At 44.1% G+C, this 22,409-nt stretch overlaps 1 protein-coding gene across 1 annotated transcript in view; it reads right to left on the bottom strand.

The window, feature by feature from the left end:
• The window catches only part of LOC147897574 (Tetratricopeptide repeat (TPR)-like superfamily protein), a 121,951-nt gene extending 100,196 nt beyond the window's left edge, over positions 1–21,755 (bottom strand). The window contains exons 1-5 of the mRNA XM_087380642.1: positions 21,517–21,755; positions 7,653–7,791; positions 7,336–7,454; positions 7,080–7,154; positions 585–678 (exon numbers count right to left, since the gene is read on the bottom strand). Of these exons, the coding sequence (XP_087236768.1) occupies positions 585–678; positions 7,080–7,154; positions 7,336–7,454; positions 7,653–7,791; positions 21,517–21,660 (571 nt within the window). The 5' untranslated portion in view covers positions 21,661–21,755. The remainder of the gene's footprint in view (positions 1–584; positions 679–7,079; positions 7,155–7,335; positions 7,455–7,652; positions 7,792–21,516) is intronic.
• Between the last annotated feature and the right edge of the window lie 654 nt (positions 21,756–22,409).

Below are 22,409 nucleotides of genomic sequence, written 5' to 3'. Positions count from 1 at the left end.
TAGTTACTTCCAGCTTAGTAGTTAGCTCTATTTTAGTAGGAAACTACTATTTCCTTTTGTAAATGCTTTAAATCATGTAATGCCACGTGGCAGCCCTTGGGAGTTATCCCATAAGCATTTAGTGTTGCTGGCCCACTTTCCCATAATATAAAAAGGGGCTTCAGCTGTACTTCCAAGCACCTTTTGATCAGAATACAAATTGGAGTCTACTCCCTTTGGTGATTGACTCAATCCCAAGAAGGATTCCCTAGCAATGGCTAGCCAACCCATGGAGCTGCGAGTCCATGCCCTCTCATGTGAGAGTGTCTCTAACCCTACCCCTCTATCTTTTCTGTTCTTTTTACTAGTTTAAGTGACAGTTTAGTAGTCTAGTAGTTGCCCTTGTTACATATTACAATTTCCGGGGTATTGGCACAATACGTCATGAATATCCTTATAATTTATATCCTGATAGTGAATTTCAATAGCCTTGTTTAAGTCCAATGTATGAGAGCCTTTCAGCCTTTCACACCACTTCCCTTTATAATTGACCTTGACATAAATTGATAAATTAAACAGCTCCAAAAACAGGTCCTTGATAATACCTTCAAGCTCTTCAAAGCCATGAGTATCCAATCGCTTTTTTAGTAAGGCTTCTGCAAGAAGCAACAAGGCCTTGTCTCCATTGCCACACCAAACCTGAAATATCAAGAAGTCCATACAAATAACCCAAATTACACTTTCAATTAATAACAACTTTGGCTTTGAAAACCCAAAACCCCCCCCCCCCAAAAAAAAAGGACAAACTCATACTTCAAAGACTTCTTCTTCACTACATGCAAGAAAGACTCACATAGCAAGACTTATTAAGGAATCCCACTATGAAAACTTGAGTATGGCCTCCCCATTCTAGTAGGTCCCCTCACCTTGGTCCTTCCTATAATGAATTGTTATTTTAATGAAAGAGTGTTGGGCGCGTAAGGAAGTAGATTCACTGGAATGAATTGCATGCTTTATTCATGAATAGCCTCTCTTTAAATAGAGAGCCAAGAGATATTGCTCGCCAAGAGGTGTGTGCATGAAGAGGTAAGCACCTCTCGTGAAAGAGTCACACATGAAAGTCCCATGGTCCTGGACCAGGAGGAGCGGTTCAAACAAGCTTCCATAGGGCAAAAGCCTTGGTTGCCCTACAGGCAAAAGGACAAAACAACAACAATAACATGGGTAAAGGAAAGTCTTCAAAGAACAAGTCCGATGATCATAGGACCTTGAAGGCAAATCTTTCCTATAACCATTGTGGTTGGCAAGAACAGTGTCTACTAGAGGAAGTGCCACGAGAAGGTACAATTTCCTCGATTCCAGCCAACATTTGTACACACGGAGATCATGGACACCGGAGTTCCATCTTCTTTGAGTATGGTCACAACGTAGGTCAGTCTCAAGAGTGGGTTATAGACAGTGGTGCTTTCAGGCGCACAACTCCTTCTCGAGAGTAGTTCTAGGACTCTCGGTGGCAATTAGGTAATATCTGCACTAGTGATAAATCCATTGTAGTAGTTCAAGGTCACGGTAGGTTGAACATCATTCCCATGGCAAAGGAGGGAAGCATACCCCCCCGGTTCTTTATGTTCCAACTCTTGGTTCCTACCTATTGTCAGTGCATGAAGTTTGCAAGACTAGCAAGCACGTGGAGTTTGAAGAGGAGTCTGTGACAAAGCAACAGGCTAGATAGTTTGGGAAGAAGCAGTTTACAACAGGATCTACAAACTCCCTGTAATCTTTTCTCTTATAGGGACTCATCTTAGTCAATAGAGGCACTTCTGACATGGTGGAGCGGGAGTGAAGCCTCAAAGTTGGAGCAACTCAAATTGGGGAGGAGATCCAAGCATAAGGAGATCTACATCAGAGGACAATTGTACCCCTGGTCCGGGAGCAATCTCATGGAGTGGCAAGACGTAGCCAGTCTTCTCATGAACTAAGGCTAAGAACCAAGTTGTTTGTGGAGCTGTGTACAAGATGGCATGGCTATGAAGGTATTTGGCGAGTGTTCGATGAAGGACACAATACCTCCTCAGATGCTCTGACAATACTCCAGCTCCCTAGGTTTGGCAGGAGCTGAGAAGGGTATTAGTTGTGAACATCTCCTGCTTGTACTATAGGGAGTGACGGCTGATTTGTGGGTGTGCCTGCCCGTATTCTCCCTATGAATTATGCGTTTAGTTTTCAGGGTATATAGGCTGGTCATGGGCTGAAGTAAGGCCTGGTTAAGAGGCTGGTATGTGGGCTGCAGTAGGCTAGGTGAAGACTCTGGTAAGGGCCACAATTGAGCCAAGAACAGCAGGTCTAGTTGGGGCCAGTCAAGCCAACCACCCAACCAAATGGGGTTGGGTCAATCGACCTGACCAAGATTAGGTGACTTGACCAGACCAAGTCAGGTTAGGAAACCAGCCAACCTAGACCCAATCGGGTTATGTCGGCCAGGTCAGCAGCGCCTACCCCCTCCTATAAATAGGACTCACTGTGCCCTTGTATTCCATCTTCAGAAGTGCAGTTCCAACCTCTGTTTGGAGTCTTCGAAGGGGCAGTTCTACCTTGGATTGTGATCTTCGAGTTGTGGTTTTCTCAGCAATAAGGAAGAGGTTTTTCCAGCACATAGTCCTTGCAATCTTTTGCAGTTTGTAGTTCAGAACACAAATGGTACCTGTTTCTAGGATGGTTTGCTTGCATGGGACCAGACCTAGAGAAGCAAGAGCTGCACATTCGATTCCTGAGTGCTTCTCAGTGGGAGCTAGTGGAGCATCTGCATTGACGTGTGGCAGTTTTGGCACAGCCATATTTTTTTCCATACGCATATGGTTCATTTACTAGACGTTTGCAAACGGCTGAAAAAAATACGTATGAAATGGCATATCATACGTGATCAAAATTTTGGCAAAGTATGTTTTGAATACCATACTTTCAAACGTCTATTAAAAAAAACACGTATGAAATTTCATTTCATACATGACCAAATCTGTAGCCCTCCAAATGCTCTCCTTTTTACGTCAATTTTTTCCGCTTTTATTCCATGATAGCTTTGCGCTGTCCGTGGAGCCGGCCATCTGTTCATGGAGCCAGCCATCTGGAGCCTTTTGCAACGAGCCATCAAAATTTGCACAGCGCAATTCAACCCTGCAACCTGTTGGATCCCTCAGCCCTCCATTTGGTGCTGCCAGGCTTCACGACTCACAAACACCTTGGAGGTTGGGCCTGACCTGCTAATTCGCTGTCTTGCTGCCTTCATTTGCGCTATCCCAACTTCCAAGGCTGCAAGGCCTTATTTGTGTGAGCTACAGTGAGCCACTGAGCTCAGCCTGCGGCCTTCAGCCCAGCTTTGACTGTTGCTACGAAAAGCTACAGCCCAGGTTTGATCGACAAGCAGGTGCTACGTCAGCGTGCTTGTGAAAAATCCTCAAGAGTCAAGGCAATGTAAATTTAGCAATTGGCTGACGGGTCTGCAACCTGATTCTCTCCTCCTCACCACAGCTGCACGAGATTTTAATTTTCACTATTCTTCTTTCTTCCTTTTGGAATCTGCCATGTGGATTTTGATGAAGTCTCTTCTTGCCTACAGGTTGTGGGGTGGGAAGAAAAAGGAAGCAAGAAAGGAATTTGTAACCATTCTTTACAAACTCCCAATGCACAATGAAGTGCAAGTATTATCCTCATTCATGGGATGGTGGTCCAACTCGCATTAGAGCGCATTTTTTGGGCCTCACAAGATTTGGGGTAGACGAATGCCCACCGCCTCCACGGGACATGAAAGAAGTATGCAGGAGATTGCATATTGCTATGGAAGCAAATAACGCAAGAGTTGAAATCGATGCTAAAGTTGCTGATTTGGGTGAAGCACATGATTGACCTCTTCAATGGGTGCACAAGCTGCCTCTTCAACAAAGAAACGGAGAGTCTCTAGCACTCGTGGGAATTTGTCAAAGGCATGGAATCTACAAGCAAGGAAAGAGGAATACTTAAGTGTTGAGAACTTGAAACTTGAATTTGTTAATAAATTTGTCTATAACTTTTGTTTTGAATGTATGAAAAATTTTGGGGCCGCGTATGGTTCAGCCAGGGGAATCTTTCCATACTTATTCGATACTTCCATACCCATATGTGTATGCTGTTTGGAAACGTATGGAAAAAACTATGGGCACAGACATCCTTGCTGCTGTTTCGCCCAGCCCTTCACCGGAGTTCTGAGTTCAGTTTGGAGCTCTATTTTCCTACATGTGTCGATGACAATACAAAGTTCTTCTTGAGGTTCTTACTTGCTGTCCCAATTCATTGTTATATGTTGGTTCACATTCAGGGTATTGTTGAGCATCTGTTGGAGAGAGTTGGTCTTTGTGAACAGGTACACGCTTCAGCATTTGAAATAGAGTGAGTGCGCCGATTCTCGAATAAATATGAACTTCCTTGAATATTTGTTCCCTTATCTTTCCACATAGATGAAAACAACTTCAATATAATTCATCATGCAGCTTAATTTGCTAGATCGTGACTTCAATATATAAAGCAATCACCAATGCCATGAATCAACACCTTACACTCACACTAGGTGACAATTTCTTCCCCTATCGATTCTTCCCCTATCACGTGAACCATAATCAAGGGTGTGATTAAATATTTGGGGTGCCTTGGCTTTTAGGATTACGCCCTAATCAGTCCTTAAGGAATCCGACTCTTGGCTAACACTAGGTCACATGCGTTTTCCTTTATCATGTCAACTTTAATCAAGGGTGCAAATAAATATTGGGGTTCCTTGGCCTTTAGGAATACTCCTTAATCGATCCTTAAAGCATCCCACACCACTAAGAAGACGTGCTTTAAATAGATGGGAGTATTCATAAGAGCTCTTATACCTAGATGAATCCAAGAACATTCCCAAACTCATCTTCTAAAAACACAACATAGTGCAGTGTCAATCTCACGATAGTCACTCATAAGATTGAAAACCATAAACTCCATCACACATAGCAAGGACTAGCTACTATGACATCCCCACTGATGTCATTGGCGCCCAACAGTGGGTGTAGACCGTAGTATAAAAGTATGCTCTCGCACATACAAATCCAACACCCACACATACTTGAGCATCCATTTATACAAAGTCTTCGTACGTCAGCACTCTGGAGGTGAAGGGCAAACTTAGCCATGACGAAGGCTAGCACTAAAGGAGAAGGCTAATCAAAAAGTAGTCCAAATCTCTTCATTCAAGCTACAACTGCTTGTGAAGTCTAAACGATTTCATTTTAGTCTCTCCCAAACGAGCATCTAAATCTAAATCTAGCTGATGGGGCAACGCACCATTTAAGATGAAAGAATTATCGCAATACCAGCAGGCCGCAACTTGGACGAAAACTTCACAAGGTGAAATTTGCATGTCCGCTAATACGGCAGAAGCATATACCTAGATGAATCCAAGAACATTCCCAAACCCATCCTCAAAAAACACAACATAGTGCAGTTTCAATCTCACGATAGTCACTCATAAGATTAAAAACCATAAACTCCATCACGCATAGCAAGCACTAGCTCTACCCAGTACCTCACATTATTGAAGGCAAGTGTCATGAATAAGAAGCAACACTTGAAAGTGTACCTCATATATTTGGTCGACTGTGGGACAATGGATAAAGGTACTAACAAAGCGCAAGACCACGCAAAATAATGCAGCCGAGGCCAGTTCATCAACTGCACAAATGCCTACTAGCAGGGTAAAAAGGACTAAAACACCAAGTCATGCTGAAAAGGTTCCTGAGAAGGATGCAAGTCTTTTAGCTAACCTGAAAGCAAGTATGCACCGCCCACGGGCCCGCAAGAGATTGTAATTTTTAAATTTGGAATCTGGGTTTACCCCATGTAATGAAATGCCATCTTAATCAAGTCATTGGTATTGTGATGTCTCTTATTGTAGTCTAAATGTCTTCTAGTTATTATGCATGCTCTCCATCTAAACAGATATCATAAACCTTAAAATAATTTGATTATCATGCATTAATCTTATACTGTCTTGCAAGAAGCATCCCTAGTGCTTTTATATAACATACTCAATATAGTTTGTCTCAACCAAGAGAGTTTAAAAGCACACGCATCTAACCTCGTTGGCAACACCTGTTTTGTAGGTACTTTTTGCTTCACTTGGAGACATCCCTTCCATGCCTCCCTCAGAAGATCACACTAAATAATGCCCACAGATAGTCGACAACACTCTATCCCTGACTTTATACTACCGCTGTCCCACTGGTCACTGGGTCCTAAATGATAGAGGACCCAATTAATAGGTGTAGCATGGGTGTTGATGCTCAGTTAATAGCTCCACCCTTCAGCTTGTTTGTATCAAGTTTCTCACAGTCTCATAGACCCATCGGTCTTCCGAAGACTTTATTATAATAAACTTTCTTTCTTTCTTTCTTTCTTTCTTTCAACTATCAGAAATCAACCTTCACGACTAGATTTTCATTTCTTGCTGGTTATGTGAGTCCTCAACGTCTATAACCCACTTTAGTCTTCAACATCTATAATCAAACTAACATGTGGCAGCAATTGTCGTGTACCGAATCAATATGGACTATGTTTCCTTGCTAAAGGAAAAGGGAGGGGGGAAACCTTTATAGCCATCAAATCATAGTCACAAGAAACGTTTCGTCTATTTCGTTGTTTCGTCTTTTCAACAAGTTTCATTTCATTTCGTTTGGACTTTTCGGACGAAACGGATATGTTTCGAATTGATACTTAATATATACCCTTATAGGGGTGAAATATATGTTAATTTAAGCTTGAGTGAACAAAGAGAAACATAAGTCAAGACACTCAAAACCCAAGCACATTGGATTCTTGAAAAAACGGGGCAAAAACGTGTATTTTTAATTTCGGTGAAACAAAGGTTTCATTGAGCGTGTTTTGTCCTATTTCGAAACTTTTTGTCCGTTTCGCGTTTTAAGGTTTCGAATAGGACGAAATGGGTTTTCATTTAAGTAATTCTGTGCAGAATGAGTTCGGATCTTTCAACTTGCAGCTACCAAAATGCTGATTTCACTTGAATGCATGATTCTAGATACCTGCAACTGGATGCTACAAACAGCCCATAACAAAAAACGCTCCTCCCCGAAAAGCTTGTGCATTTTTATGGCTATCTGTGAAAATACACACACGCTTAGTCAAAATAGCAAAACAAGAAATGTTTCTATCCATTTGTTAATCTCTTGTTTCTCAAATTCCAAGTCAGATGTAGTTCCAAGTAAGTATTTATTTGAAAAACTGAAAGAAAACAAGCAAGGGAATTTTTCCAATCAAAAGAAGAAAGCATGATGATACCTGTTGTTGCTTCAAATAGGAATATTCTCGAACATAGCAATTGAATAGTCCCATTGTTAACTCAAGATTATTTGGGCTCTTGCTGCAAGCAAACTCGTAACAACGCGTAGCTTGTTCCACTACCATTGTCAATCAAAACAAAAAGAACAAACCACATTATAAGAGTTCATGATCAAGAGCTAAATTACTTCACTTGTAATCTTGCGACTCTTATTTCAAGTGGATAAAGATTATATAGGACTTAAACCAAAAAGGCACTCTCCTCATACATCCTGAGAAACTTGAAGACCCAACACTACAATAGCAATTGCACTCACAGCAGTCCAGCCGCTGGTAAACAACTTGTAAAGTACTTAAAGTGAGATCATCGATGGGCCCTGCCTCTTTTGCTTGCTGGCACAGCGCAAGAGCTTCCTCTACTTTTCCCAACCTCTCCAAGACTAAAGCTTTTAGGACCTGTATCCCAAATTTAAAATGAGCAGCCTCCATGAAAATTGCATTTTATTTGAATCGTGCCTTTACTACCATATGCAAAGTTGATGCCCAAAAACAAGTACATTTGCAATCCAAAGTACAAAACACAACAATGCATGACTTTAATGGACTAAGATATATGCATTGTATGAATTTAAACTTACTGAAACCAAAGTAACAGTAGACAAGAACGCAAGGAGAGATCTGAAAAACAATAAGAGAAAGAAGATTCCGAGGATGGGGAGTCAAAGGAGAGGAGAGAGAGGAAATAAATAAATAAATAAAGCAAACTTATTGCCTGAAAGACAAAACTAAATGTGTACTAAATATCAGAACAGAGCCTCCCTACTTTTCCCGCTCTGTAAAGAAAAACCGACTACAACAAAACTAAGATGTGCAACATGACTAGGAAGTAGGGACGGGGCAAACAGTAGACAGTAAAAGCAGCTTGAATACAAATCCTTGTTTTTGTATAAATTGCATCCAAGGGAGTAGCCAATTTGAGACAATGAAAATTGAAGGTTTCCTACATACATTCTAGATTCAAGTATTAAAGATGACACATCTCCGCACTCCTGAAACCTCTGATCTGCAAAACAAGCACACACCACGTGAGAACTGAGCAGGCTGCTCACCACCCAACCATGACATCTACGGGATGTGAACCCGAATCTGGAGATGTCGCCTCCGAGCCACGAGCTGAGCTACTGGCACGAACTCCCAATCAGATCCAAACCAGCCTGGTGTCCCATACCACCAGGTGGCGCTGTGAAGCCCTGGATCTGCCACTGGGCCTTGGGCTACGCTAAGATGCAGGCGCGCGTCCACGACTCAATCCAGAAACAGACCTGGCACCTGGAAACGAAACTTGCTCCCAACTGCACACTGAGAACTGAACCCCCTGGGCCCCTTTTATAGACTTGGGCGCCAAAAATAGCGAAGACCTATAAATAGTTCGTACCCTTGCCACTCAACCCGAGAATCAAGCCTACCTAGCTCTAAGCCTCCCCAGGCTAACCTGAGCTAGTCCTCTGTACCTAGTACACGTCAGATACCAATCCGTGCACATGACATACTCCCCCTCCTCTAAGAACTCACTCCTGAATTCGCTAAAAAACCCGAAAATGTTCTCTGGAGGTTTTGTAATGTCTCCCATGTGGCATCCTCCTCAACACGATCCTTCCACTTGATCTTGTATTCCGTGATAGTTCTATTTCGAATCTGTCTTTCACGAAATTCAAGAATACACTCAGGTTCGTGTGGAATAAAAGTCAAATCTGTAACTTCTATTATCTCGTGAGGAGAAACAAGTTGATCATCCACACCCAAGACTTCTTTTAGTCTACTGACATGAAAGACTAGATGGACTTTAACATCAGGAGGCAATTCTAGTCGATATGCAACTGCTCCGATTCTTTTAATGACCTTGAATGGGCCACAGTATCTGGGGGATAATTTCGGAACCAAACCAGTACTTAGGCTCTTGGATTCTTTCGGAATTCGCAAATATACCATCGTTCCTTCAGAGAACTCTCTAGGTGAACGATGTCTATTAGCATAAAATCTGTCCCGATCTTGGGCACTTCTAATAGACTCCTTGGCAAACTGCAACATTTCCTGCATGTCTAGCAAGAAGTTCTTAGCAGCATCATTTTGAATCCCTTTTAATCCAACCATAACTGGTGACTTAGGTTGAAACCCGTACATAAGCATAAAAGGACTGTAACCAATACTAGAATGCTTTGCACTGTTGTAAGCAAATTCAATCATAGGTAGATAATCTTCCCATGAGGATTGTCTCTTAGATACATATGCCCGAAGCATGTCTTCAACCAACTGGTTGACCTTCTCTGTACTGCCATCGGATTGTGCATGATCCGAGGAACTCATACTTAGAGTAGTTTCTAACTTCTCAAATACAAGTGTTCAAAAGGTACTTGTAAACTTTGAGTCCCTGTCACTGACTATGTCAGATGGCAAACCATACAGCTTGAACAAGTGGTCCACAAACTCGTGAGCCAACTAAACACCTGAAATAGTTGTTCTAGTAGGTAAGAACCTAGCCATTTTTGTCAAACGGTCGACTATGACCCAAATAGAGTCATGACCCTTGCGCGTTCGAGGCAAACCAGTAATAAAATCCATGGAAATACTTTCCCATTTATTACCTGGAATCTGTAAAGGTTGTAATAAGCCCGCGCTTCTAAGGCGTTCTGCCTTAGTAACCTGACAAACTCGGCAACCTACTACATAGTTCTCAATAAATGCACGCACCTTAGGCCAATAAAAGGTATGCTTCACAAGAGACAGAGTCCTATGTATACCTGGATGTCCAGCACTAGGAGCATCATGACACTCCCAAAGAATCTTGGTTTTAAGGTCCGGAACATCTGGCACACAAATCTTTTCATTCCGGAACAGCAAGCCGTTCCTAATCATCCACTGATCTCCCGCCGCCTGTACCATAGGTGGCACAATCCCTGAGTCCTGGTCAACCATGGAGCTCCCATCCTGGACTCTCTGCCAATAAGAACTGAAATGACTATCAGTTGCGTATAGCCCTCTCAAGGATTGAAATAGGTCTGAGGATATTTCCGTAAATGACAGAGCATTTACAAACTTAACTCGACTTAAGACATCCGCCACACTATTCAACGAACCCTTACGATAACGTATTTCAAAATCAAAATCTTGCATTAATTCTGCCCATCTAGCTTTCCATCCCCTCAATTCTGACCCATCACACACATACTTAATTGATTGATGATCAGTCAATACAAGGAACTTTGAACCATACAAGTAGTGTCTCCAAACCTTAAGAGCATACACTACAGCATAAAGTTCCTTCTCAAGTGTGGGCCAACGATATTGAGTATCGTCTAGCTTCTTACTCTCAAAAGCTACAGGTCTGCCCTCTTGGAATAGAGCTGCCCCAATCGCATAATCACTCGCATCGGCCTCTAAAACATAAGGCCAGGTAGGATCGGGTAATGCAAGAACGGGTGCTTCCTTGATAGAAAACTTCAAGGTTTCAAAAGCCTTGTTCATTGCATCATTCCAAGAGATCGGCTGGGTAGACCTGCGTCCACGACCTTTCAATATGTTTGTCAAGGGTGCCGTGATATGTGAATAATCACGCACAGACTTCCGAAGAAATACCGTAAATCCTAGAAAAGAACGAAGTTGTTTCATAGTCTGAGGAATAGGCCATTCTAAAACCTTCTGGATACAATCCAGATCAATGCTAATACCTTCAGAAGAAATCTTGTGTCCTAAGTAAATGATCTCCTTCATAAAGAAGTCACATTTACTCATCTTGGCATATATCTTATGCTGTCTTAGAAGAACTAAGACAATCCGGAGGTGTCCTATGTGATCCTCAAGCGTTCGACTATAGACCAAGATGTCATCTAAGAACACTACAACAAACTTGCCCAGAAAATCCCTGAACAAATCGTTCATCATCTGCTGACAAGTAGCAGGAGCATTAGTCAAACCAAAAGGTAATACAAGAAACTCGTAATGACCATACCTAGTTCGGGATGCGGTTCTATCTATGTGTTTAGCATAGATACGGATTTGGTGATAACCCGTACGCAAATCAATCTTAGTGAAATACTTCGCTCCGGCCAAACGGTCTATCAAATCATCGAAACGAGGGAGAGGGTATCGATTCTTAATTGTCACTTTATTTAATCGTTTATAATCTATACACATTCTCCAGGAAGAATCTTTCTTCTTTCGTAGGAGGACAGGTGCACCCCAAGGTGATTTACTTGGGCGGATATAGCCCATATTCACGTAATCCTGTAGCTGGGTAGCTAACTCATCCTCCTCTACCTGGCTCATCCTATAAGGTGGTACACTGATAGGTTGAGCCCCTGGGACTAAGTCTATGCGATGATCTACTGCCCGTTCTGAAGGTAAACCTTCCGGCAGTTGAGCAGGGAATACATCCTTAAAACTATCTAGCAACATTCTCAATTCACGGAGTTCAAACACACTTAATTCATTCTTGTTAATTACAGAAACAACAAATGAAGAAAGCGGAATCAAAACACACTGATAGACATCATAATGAGAAGTGTTTAATATATTCCGAAGCTGCATCGCAGATACAATAGGCCCCTGAGAAGAGGGAATTTTATCACACTGAATACAAAATTGGGTGTCCTTATCTACAAAAGAAAGCGTATGCTCCGTCCATCCAATCTGAATATTGTGGGTTTTAAACCACTCTATTTCGATCAACAAGTCTACATGCTCCAAATGCATAACATAACATGTAAGAGCCCCTGTGTAGGTTTGAATCGGGATAGGAAGCGCTTCAACCTTGCGATCCCAAAACTGCTTCCCAGCTGGAAGCTGCACCTGATAGGTATGGTCGCTAGGTACTGTGGACAGCCCCATCTTTTGCACAAATTTGTAATTAACAAAATTGTGAGAGCTGCCCGGGTCAAAGAGAATGTGAACCTGTTGGTCCATAACTTCTCCATAAACTCGGAAAAGATCATGGGAACCAAACAACGAAGTATTGAAAGTACAATTACAAGAAAGTGGGCAGGTAATGACATTTACAGAAATACCTGTCATCGAGACTTGGTTCGCTCCCTTGGCTTTGGTACCAGTACCCGCCTAGAGCTTCGGTCCAAGCACCAACTTTTGGTTCTTGCGCTTTGGACACTCATTCTTGGTGTGGCCCCGCTCCTCGCAATAGAAGCAACGTCCTTCGTTCTTGAGCCTCAAAGTACGAAGGAAACGGGCTTTACCATTCTTTGCTGGAGTCAAGTTTTTCTTGGAGGCGTTGTCCGTAGACTTCGTCTCCCCAGTACCAGTCGGAGGCTGAAAGAACTTGCGTTTGTTCTTTCCACTCGTGTCGGAAACTGTAGTTGCTTTAGCACCGGCCATGGTATCATCATAAATGCGCGCATAATTCATGGCCTCCTGCAACGTTGTGCATTTGTTGTTCTTTATCTGCAACTTGTATGAATCTGGCAAACCATCCACGAAGAAATCTAACAAGGTCACTGGATCCATCTTTGTGGCCCTTGTTTGCAGATCCCGAAATCTTTGAAGATAAACTTCAAAGGACAAGTTTAACTTTGACATATCGAGGGCTTTAAGCTTGCCAACGATATCATAATCATCCTCCTTCTTGAGAAACTCCTTCCTGAAGACCCCTTCGAAATCTGTCCATGTATCTGGCTTAGGCTGGAGTTCCTTCCACCATAGCAACGCTTTACCTGAGATGAAACCCGCTGCAAGCTGGATCTTCTTCTCATCTGGGTATGGGTGGAACTGAAAGTGTACCTGCCACTTGTGTAACCAAGTGTCAACTACCTCCTTCGTTCGAGACTTTTGATCTCCCAAAAAAGGGTCTGGAGTTATATTCGGGCCTAGCACTGAAGCCATGGCATCCACATGCGTGAGTGCCTGCACAGTGCTAGCCAGAAGAGTGAGAGTCGCCTGAATCCCTTGGAGTAGCTGTGTCAACCCCGTTTGATTTGCATTAACCTGCTCGAATTTTCCATCCAGAGCAGTGGTAAATTCACTGAAGGCCTTTTTCATAATCAGGTCATCATAAAGACCCTGATCCTCCTCTCCCACAGGAGTGTAATCCAAATCCTGCTCTCCCATGGTGAACTCGGGATTTGCAGAATCAGACATAACTGAAATCTGATTTGAATACAGGCTGAGAGAAATAACTGACTGAACCGACGCGAAAAGGAGAATGGAGCAGAGGGAAACCGTCCCAAGAGATGCTGACGGAAGGAGATGCTGAAAACTGGCGAACCGGAAGCACACGAATCCCGAAATCTAACTGAACCCGCTGCCGGATGCAGCGTACGGACTGTTGATGTGTACAGTCTGCTGACGCAGCTGTACGGTCTACTGACGTGGTCCGTACGGTCTGCTGACATGGTTCGTACGGCGGCTGGCGTAAGCCGTACGGCTGCTGACGCAGGTCGTACAGCAGCGGACGGAGGCCGTACAGCAACTGACGTGGCGGTACGACGACTCGCGCAGGCGCTGTACGGATGGCTGGCGACGCAGGTACAGCTGGCTGACATAGGCACTGGTGACTGTACGGATGGCTGGCGCAGGGCTGGCACGCAACACAATGGCGCAGCTAAGCGGTTTGCAAGCTATGGCTGGGCTGGTACCCTACCCCATCTATATGGGGTGCTTTGGAGGGGGTGCTTTTTTCGAAAAACACAACCCTCATCGCAGGCTGGCCGCACCCTGTTCCTGCACATCACGCCTCTCCCTGCCCTGGCCGAGTTTTCGTACAGCCTTGGCGTCCCAAACTCCGCCTCCCCCGCAGCCCTTGTCAGGTCCCTCACCTCTCTTTCCTTCTTCTCTGCTCTAACTCCCTGCTTCCTACAGCCTTCTCACTCAGCCCCCTTCAGAAATTTCGAAACTCTCCCTCCTTTCTTCTACCTTTTCCCTACCAATTGTCCGTCAAAAATTCTCGCATCAGAAGTTCCTACCTCAGGAGCTGGCTCTGATACCAACTGACACATCCCCGCACTCCTGAAACCTCTGATCTGCAAAACAAACACACACCACGTGAGAACTGAGCAGGCTGCTCACCACCCAACCATGACATCTACGGGATGTGAACCCGAATCTGGAGATGTCCCCTCCGAGACACGAGCTGAGCTACTGGCACGAACTCCCAATCAGATCCAAACCAGCCTGGTGTCCCATACCACCAGGTGGTGCTGTGAAGCCTTGGATCTGCCACTGGGCCTTGGGCTACGCTAAGATGCAGGCGCGCGTCCGCGACTCAATCCAGGAACAGACCTGGCACCTGGGAACGAAACTTGCTCCCAACTGCACACTGAGAACTAAACCCCCTGGGCCCCTTTTATAGACTTGGGCCCCAGCGCCAAAAATAGCGAAGACCTATAAATAGTTCGTACCCTTGCCACTCAACCCGAGAATCAAGCCTGCCTAGCTCTAAGCCTCCCCAGGCTAACCTGAGCTAGTCATGTGTACCTAGTACACGTCAGATACCAATCCGTGCACATGACAAAAGGTGATGCAAGGAGGAGTGGAGAAAAATTGGCTCTTTGCAACAAAAGAAACATTCAAAATCCAATTTGGTCATGATGCACCAACTCCAATCTTGCCCCAGGGATGGTTTGCTAGAGGTAACTTGGGTTGCATAAAATGAAACTTCGTTAGCCTCTGTAGATTGCCCTTCTTCTAGAGGGATTAAAGAGACTTTGAATAATTGCCTCTTTGATTTCACGAAGAGAAGCTGCCTTTCTTCTGGAGGGATTAAAGAGACTTTGAATAATTGCCTCTTTGATTTCACAAAGAGAAACCCTAACCAGATCTTATAAGCCCCAATCCTCCAACTAAGCAGACCACACGGAAGAGCACCATCAACCCTATGTGCCTCGAGATTGACACATATGAGGAGACTCTAGTACGAGCCAAGCAAGAGCCTCAGCCTGCTGTCTCATAGCCTCAAAAGGGAAAGGGAACCAGGACAAAGTAGACCCCTAGGCGCGACAGGCCACCTCGAAGGACCCACCAGAGGAGTCTGAAGAGGAGGTTGCAAGGGAGGAGACGCGAAAGAGGTTCAAAGTGGACAAGCGGCCATTGAGCCATGTCCAAAGGCCGGTGCAGGGTCCCCCAAAACATCCAAAGTCACATCAACCTGTTAGCCAAGCACATCAAGGTAGATGAGGATGGTTAACCTGAAACTCTGGGTGTTGCAATTTGAATGGATATGACGTAACTTGTGTAAATCTACATTTTAGATTTGTGTGCAGATTACAGCAACAGGTCAAGATTATGATTGACAAGACCACAAAAGGAACAGAAGCCTCTAAAGAGTGCATGCTCATAATGAGACAATTCCTGTTAAGGAATAGCAGGCCACTCCCAGCCATTCAAGAAAAACTACCTCCAAAAATTTTGATGATTTTAGCTTTCATATTATATGCCCACTAGAAGGTTCAAGGTCACTAGAATCTACCAAAACTTCAGTCTTGCTTGCTATGTTGGTGAGCTGGGCCCCTCCATCGGCCAACCACCATGGTGGGGTCTAGTGCAATTTAACAATCTCACCGTGAGCATAATTTTCCTTAGAACTTGTATTGCCATTCCAATGAGCACCTGCAACGTCTCATGCACTCGTCTAGACTGTCAGTTAGATAAGCTTCTAGCTCATCGTACCCCACATTCCTTTACCTTTGTAGATCCAATTGGCTCATCCTGCCCCTGGTTCAATGTGGCTCCTTTATCACCCTTGCCACGAGCCTCGTACTTCATAAAATGATGGAGTTTCATCTCAACCGCGTGGACACTAGAGCCCAACGCCTTCGCGCTACAACCTCAATTGCTCCCATGGTGCCCCAATTTGATCCGCCTCTTATATATCCCCACATGGAATCGTGAGAATAGTTCCAACCATAGCACCAAAGTAAATCTTTATCGCCAATCCACCATGTTGAATCTGCTTTAGGGTCCATAGTCTGATCCTAGAGTATAGTGCTCTTTGTTTGTAGCCTGTTGATTTCATCTGTCTTTATTGCTACATTCTGTGCTCGCAACCTAGTGAACTCTTCAATGCTTGCTACAATGGTGGTGGTCTGTGTTTCTGTTAGAAATGACCCAACAGAGGGTACGCACAACGGAAGACTGATAGTAATGACCACGAGCTCACACAGTGAGCGTGTGGTGTGATTATGTGCATAGATGTGCAAGCCAGTAAATAGACAATGCTCAAAGACAAATATAGAAGCACCTCTTTATATTTCCGTCCCGTCCACAAAGTAGGACAGGACACAATACCAACAAGTTCTCCTACTAGATGCCAAGCACTTCTAGATCTCTGAGCCCGCGTGCTCTACCTCGTGCATATGTAGACTCTCTGTCTAGATCCCTTCCACCTTGCTGTCCGGAAGCCAGCCTAGGTGGGTAGCACCTTGAGCTCAGTCTGCAGCCTTATGTCAGCCCCCTTCTCCTCCTGTGTGTAGGTCCCAACTGCTGCTCCAAGTGATGTGTTATGAGGCCAAATGCCTCTCCTTCTATAGGGCACAAGGCCTGCCCCAAAAACCGACCAGCAGCCTCGATCTGGCCGACCAAAACAGGCTTACCAGGGTGCTATAAAACTGCCCTAAAAGGGCTCTCATAACTAGGGCCCCTGGCCCACAAAACTAGGGCTTTGGCCCTCACTTCAAGGGCTGATGCCCTCTTATATATGCAAGGTCCATCCCCCTTCTGCCCTGCCATTTTCTAGGCATGGTAGGCAGGCTGGAACCAGCCCTACCAGCCCTATGCCTGGCCGACCAGGCTGCCGGTAACCCCCGCCCTGTTGTGCCTCTGCCAGGCCCTTCTCCAGCACCGTACAGATCCGATAAGCCTCCATACAGCCCCATACAGTGGGGCCATACCCTGCTGATGTTAGCACGCCCTTCACAGAGGCCTGTTGCAGGCCGTACGCCTGTCCTTTGCTTTGACAGCGTCCACATGGCAGCTCATGTGCTGCCCATGTGACAGCCCCAATATCTCCAGGTCTACCTCCCCCATGCTCTCCTCATATGGGGGCTTACAGATGGGGAGGTGACCATTCCAACAGTTTCTTGGAATTGGAGCTGCGGTAATGTGCTCAAACTATAAGTTTGATTGGAAGCCTGTTAATCCAAGCTTGGCTGGCATTGTCCTGAGCGTGAGATTTCTTGTGCACCTGTGCTACAAATTTCTTCTAAAATTGTGTGGCACACCTTGGGGCAGCACCCAATGCTTTATGATGTGGTGGTGAGTGCAAATAGCCATGCCAACGTAGTTGCTTCAAGGCTTAATTTTTTGCAATGGGAAGCAACGATTGGATGGGTATGTTCTCCGCTAAGGACAAGCTCGATGGACCCAATTATCCCATGTGGTGAAACATTTGGTGGTTGCCAAAAAATTTTGGGGTATTGTCTCACGATCAAACCTTCGACCTCTCTCTGTGCCTTCCACTCCGGCTCTTGCTACAGCTAGTGCAGCTGTACAGCCACCTCTGGATCTACTCACTCTTCTACTACTACTCAGCCCCTCCTCCCACACCCGACCAGGTCAGATGGGATGGTAGAGATGACCAAGCACATTCTATCTATTGCCATCATTGATTCATGATATTTTTCTTTATTTGCTTCTTATCATTTTAATAGAGTCTCAAATTGCAAATCAGGCTTTGGTCACTAATCACAAAAATAAGGGAAAGAATGGGCAAAATTAAAGCAAACCAAAGCCTTCTGGAGGCTCATCTAATTCTGCCCCGTCTGATGTAAAGTAGAAAAACAGCAAACACTGTAATTATTGCAAGAAGCACAGTGACATGTGCCAACAATGCATCATATCCCATAAAAGGGTTTGGCCAAGTCAAGGTCACTTCAATTTCAAGTGATACGGTCACACTCATGGATGTTTTGTTTGTCCCATGTATCAAGAAGAACCTCATCTCCATTGCAGCCATATCCTTGAATGGCTTTCGGGTTCTCTTAGATGGTTATCGATGTGCCGTGTATGACAACCGGGACGATGAAAGCATAGTACTTAATGGGTCACTTTCTTATGGGCTATATCATCTTGATGTATTCGACAAACAGCTTGCTATAGAGGCAAATTTGGTGGCTGAATCTGTAATTTCAGATTCCTATTTCTCTCCCACCCATGCATGCACCGGTTAAACATGTTTGTGAGGGATGCTTGTTGAGCAAAATGCATCGTTTCTCATTTCCAAAGGAGTTGGTGCATCCAGGAAACTACACCTTGTGCATAGTGATGTGTGCGGGCCAATGCGATCCAGGAAACTACACCTTGTGCATAGTGATGTGTGCGGGCCAATGTGGACAGCATCTCTTGAGGGCTACCTTTACTTTTGTACCCTTGTGGATGACTACATACACCAAATTCACTTGGACATATGGCATGAAGGCCAAATCTGATGTGTTCTCATGCTTCAAACATTGGCTTGCTATGGCTGAAAATGAATCCAGGAACAAGCTCCTTGTGCTACGCACTGACAAGGGGGGGAGTACATGTACCGTGAATTCTCTGATTTTTTGGCAGCTCGGGGTATCATTTATCAATGTACTGTGCCTTATACTCCGTAGCAGAATGGGCTGGCAAAGAGGAAAGATCGATCTGAGATGGAAATGAGCCAGTGCATGCTCAAAGGGAAGTCTTTGCCAAATAAGTTTTGGTTGGATGACGTCATGTGCTCCAACTATGTGCTCAATCAAGTACCCACAGGCATTGAAGACTATCACACCTTACGAGGCATGGCACGGCCGCAAACCTGAAATTTCTCATATGCAGATGTTTGGGTCATTGGCTTATGCTCATGTGCCATCTCAGCTGAGGCATAAGCTTCAAGACAAAGCTGTAAAATGCATATTCATTGGTTACAGCGCAGAGAGCAAGGGATACAGGTTGTATCAGCCCAGCACAGGCAAGGTCATTGTCAGTAGAGATGTTATATTCGCTGAAAATGTGCCTTTACCTTGGCTGGAATGCAAAAACAGCCTACTATTGATGCCTCAGATGTCTTTGATACATTTGTTGCCTCTCTTTAGATACAAGCAGCCAGTGCAGAGTGTTGTGCCATACACTTCTAGCAGTGCCCATCCTCCACCAATAGCTCTTGCTCAGCCTGATATGTCTTCAGTTGATGACCATGCTATTGAGCAAGCAGTTGCGCAGGAGAGTGCTGTCATTAGGCAGCAAAAATCAGTCCTGAGATGGCTTTTGGACACACTCAAGGACAGCAAACAAGCTGAGCCTTTGCCAGCCCGCACTAGAGGTGCGCATAAACAGATGCATGGCAACTATTTGGCTTGTAGCTTTGGTTGCTACTGATTGCAATGAGGAACCTTTATGTCACAAGGATGCCTTTGACAACAAGGAATGGATGGATGCCATAAAATGAGAGCTTGAATGTGACCCGAGGGAGTGATTTTGGCCAGTCGACTCAAACAGGGTAGAGGAAGTGCCCTTTTTCTCGTATACAACTCACATCAAATGGTGTCTTCAGCTAGAGGCAGTAGCTTGGAACCTCTCGAGGGAGCGCCACTAGGTTGAGCAGGATGTTCCTCGGGAGGTCATCTCCCACTTCTGGCCTCTAAGACTACAGAAGCTTTCTTATTTCTTCTAGATGCTGGCTCACGGGGGATTGCTCATCGGCCCTTCGTTGGAGCAAATACGGGTAGATGGCAAATGCCTTTGTTGCACAAATCCAGTGTTAGAGACGATCCCTCACTGCCTATAAGGCTGTGGAGGGCTAGAGGTCCCTCTAACCTACCCTAGTTGCTGTATCATATTCACTTTGCGCACCACCTAAGAGTGCGATACTTCAACATCAAGACTGATAGAGCATTGGAAGTATAGACCACCACCTTGGTTGTTAGCCCCTGTTCTGCAAAATCCCTAGGCAGTGAGCTGGGCTCTCCAAAAACATGCTGGTTTTTTGACAGCCAGTTTTTTCATTTGTACTTACCATCTTTAGCTCCACTCAAAAGCTGATTTGTATGATGTTTTTCAAGCATTAATAAAAACTTCTTTTCTCTATTTAAAAAAAGGATCTAGATCAGCATGAGGTCTCATCGGTTCATATATTTTTTGCTGTGTATTTGGCTTGGTCTTGGCTCAAGGGACAAGACCCACTCAAAGTTCGAGCCAAGGAGGTGACAAAGTTCTTTGCAGAGAAGACCCAAAAATTGGCACCCTTGAAGAAGAGTATCCTTGCAACTAAGATCCACACATGTGCACTTCAAACAAGGGTGGCAGAGTCACTGATCTATCTTTAAGTTTCTTCAAATCCTACGGCTTCACTGATGCCATTAAAAATTTTGGAAACACAGATCTAGCATCAATGGAGCAGGTGTACGTTGTAAGAGCTCCTTGTACCTATTTTGTGGACATATCTATATATGCTTTGGTTGCAATATCTCTTTGTTTGTCATCTTTGTATGCATATACTGAATGGGATCTAGATCAAGTGTGAGATCTTGTGGGTTCACATATTTCCACTGCACATATTGGCTTGGCTTGGCCTTGTTTAGGTGCTCGAGAACATGTGTTTTGGTTCTCGTCCGTAAATCATCGGAAATCATCATAAATCATCGTCATCATCCATTGTTTAGTTCAGCAGCCAGCCCCAAGTGAAATTACATTGTCCACTTCAGATAATTTTATGAGAGAAAATAACCGTACCAAAGCTTTCTTCTCATTTTCATACAAGCCAATTGTTTAAAGCTTGCAACACAATAATCCATTATTATCCCACACACAAAACAACAAAAAAGGTTTATGGATACGTAAGAATTTGCAAATAGGCAAGTTCTCCAATTGTCTCGCAATGCATTGATTGGTCAATGAATCATCCCACGCTTGCCCATGTTTCGCTGGTCGAATTCACCTACAATTGGGCTGTTTCCATTCTCTGTCGTGTCAAAATCCCATGGTTCTTATAATATGTTCGAGAATGTTTGCTCACTCACCAATGTTCAAAGTGGTGTGCCTTGATTTAAATATTATAGTCTCTGGTTGTGAAGTCAGAGTGTTGAACCTTACAGATCTATGCAACGAAAGGAAAACAGATTTCTGAAGTTGGGGAGGGACCGCAACAACGTAGCCTGGGTTAAATCGCGAGAATCCAGCTGCCAATTTCAACAAGAGCACGGGCTTTTGATGGAATGGACTTACAAGGAGGTAGACGGAGTCGGGGTGCTTGCTAAGGAGAGTGGAGGCGACCTTCAAAGCCGGTTTATATTGTCGGGAGTCGATGGCATCCCAGAGGGGCTTAAGGCGCCACTCAGCTACAGCTGCACTGCTTCCTTTAGAGCTCATGTTGAAGCTACCTACAGTAATGCCACACGAAGCTCTGCTTTCTTTCTCACACAAAACTCCAACCCCTTAGGGTTGCAGATGTTTGCACAGTTTTGGTCATTTGCCCTACATTTAGCTGCCTTCATTATTAGCACTTCATATCGGAAACGATTTTTTGTGAATTTCCAAGTGTCATTTTTTTCTAATATGAATTCAGTTGTGTGCTTCATCCTACAAAAATTGCCTTCTCATAGCCCAACACCCTTTTGAAAATCGTTTTGCATCCACAAGCACTTGATTTACCTCTGCCCATGTGCACTTGTGCACTCTTGTCAAATAGGCACCTGGTAGAGAGACCCCATAGATTATTAGAGAGAGAGAGAGAGAGATGTGAAGGCTAAGAAAGGCATAAGAGGGAGAGAGATTGATCCAACATAAGTTGTTAACTCCTTTCTTAAGTTGCATCTCGAATCAATGCTATACACTGCCTTTGAAACTAGTAAATTCATAATGACCATCAAAGTGCTCATATTATTAGGTCCTAGATGTTTTTAACTTGATGCCTAAATGATTTGAACCTAATCTTGGAACAAATATAAAATTACAAAGGAAATTCACATGCAAAAAAGAGTGGGGTCTGTAATCAATGAGAAGACTAAAATTCAAAATATACATTACTAATTACCCAAGCCATGGAATCAACATTTAAGAAAATGATTAGATCAAATGAGCATTAACATTAATCAAACCAATGATGATCTTGATGATAA

The sequence above is a fragment of the Dipteris shenzhenensis genome, chromosome 10 (genome assembly GCF_047967505.1).
Source record: "Dipteris shenzhenensis isolate YYH24624 ecotype China chromosome 10, Dip_SZ_1.0, whole genome shotgun sequence".
NCBI classification, from domain to species: domain Eukaryota; kingdom Viridiplantae; phylum Streptophyta; class Polypodiopsida; order Gleicheniales; family Dipteridaceae; genus Dipteris; species Dipteris shenzhenensis.
The sequence above is the reverse complement of the archived record's forward strand: the minus strand, read 5'-3'. Positions and strand labels throughout refer to the sequence as shown.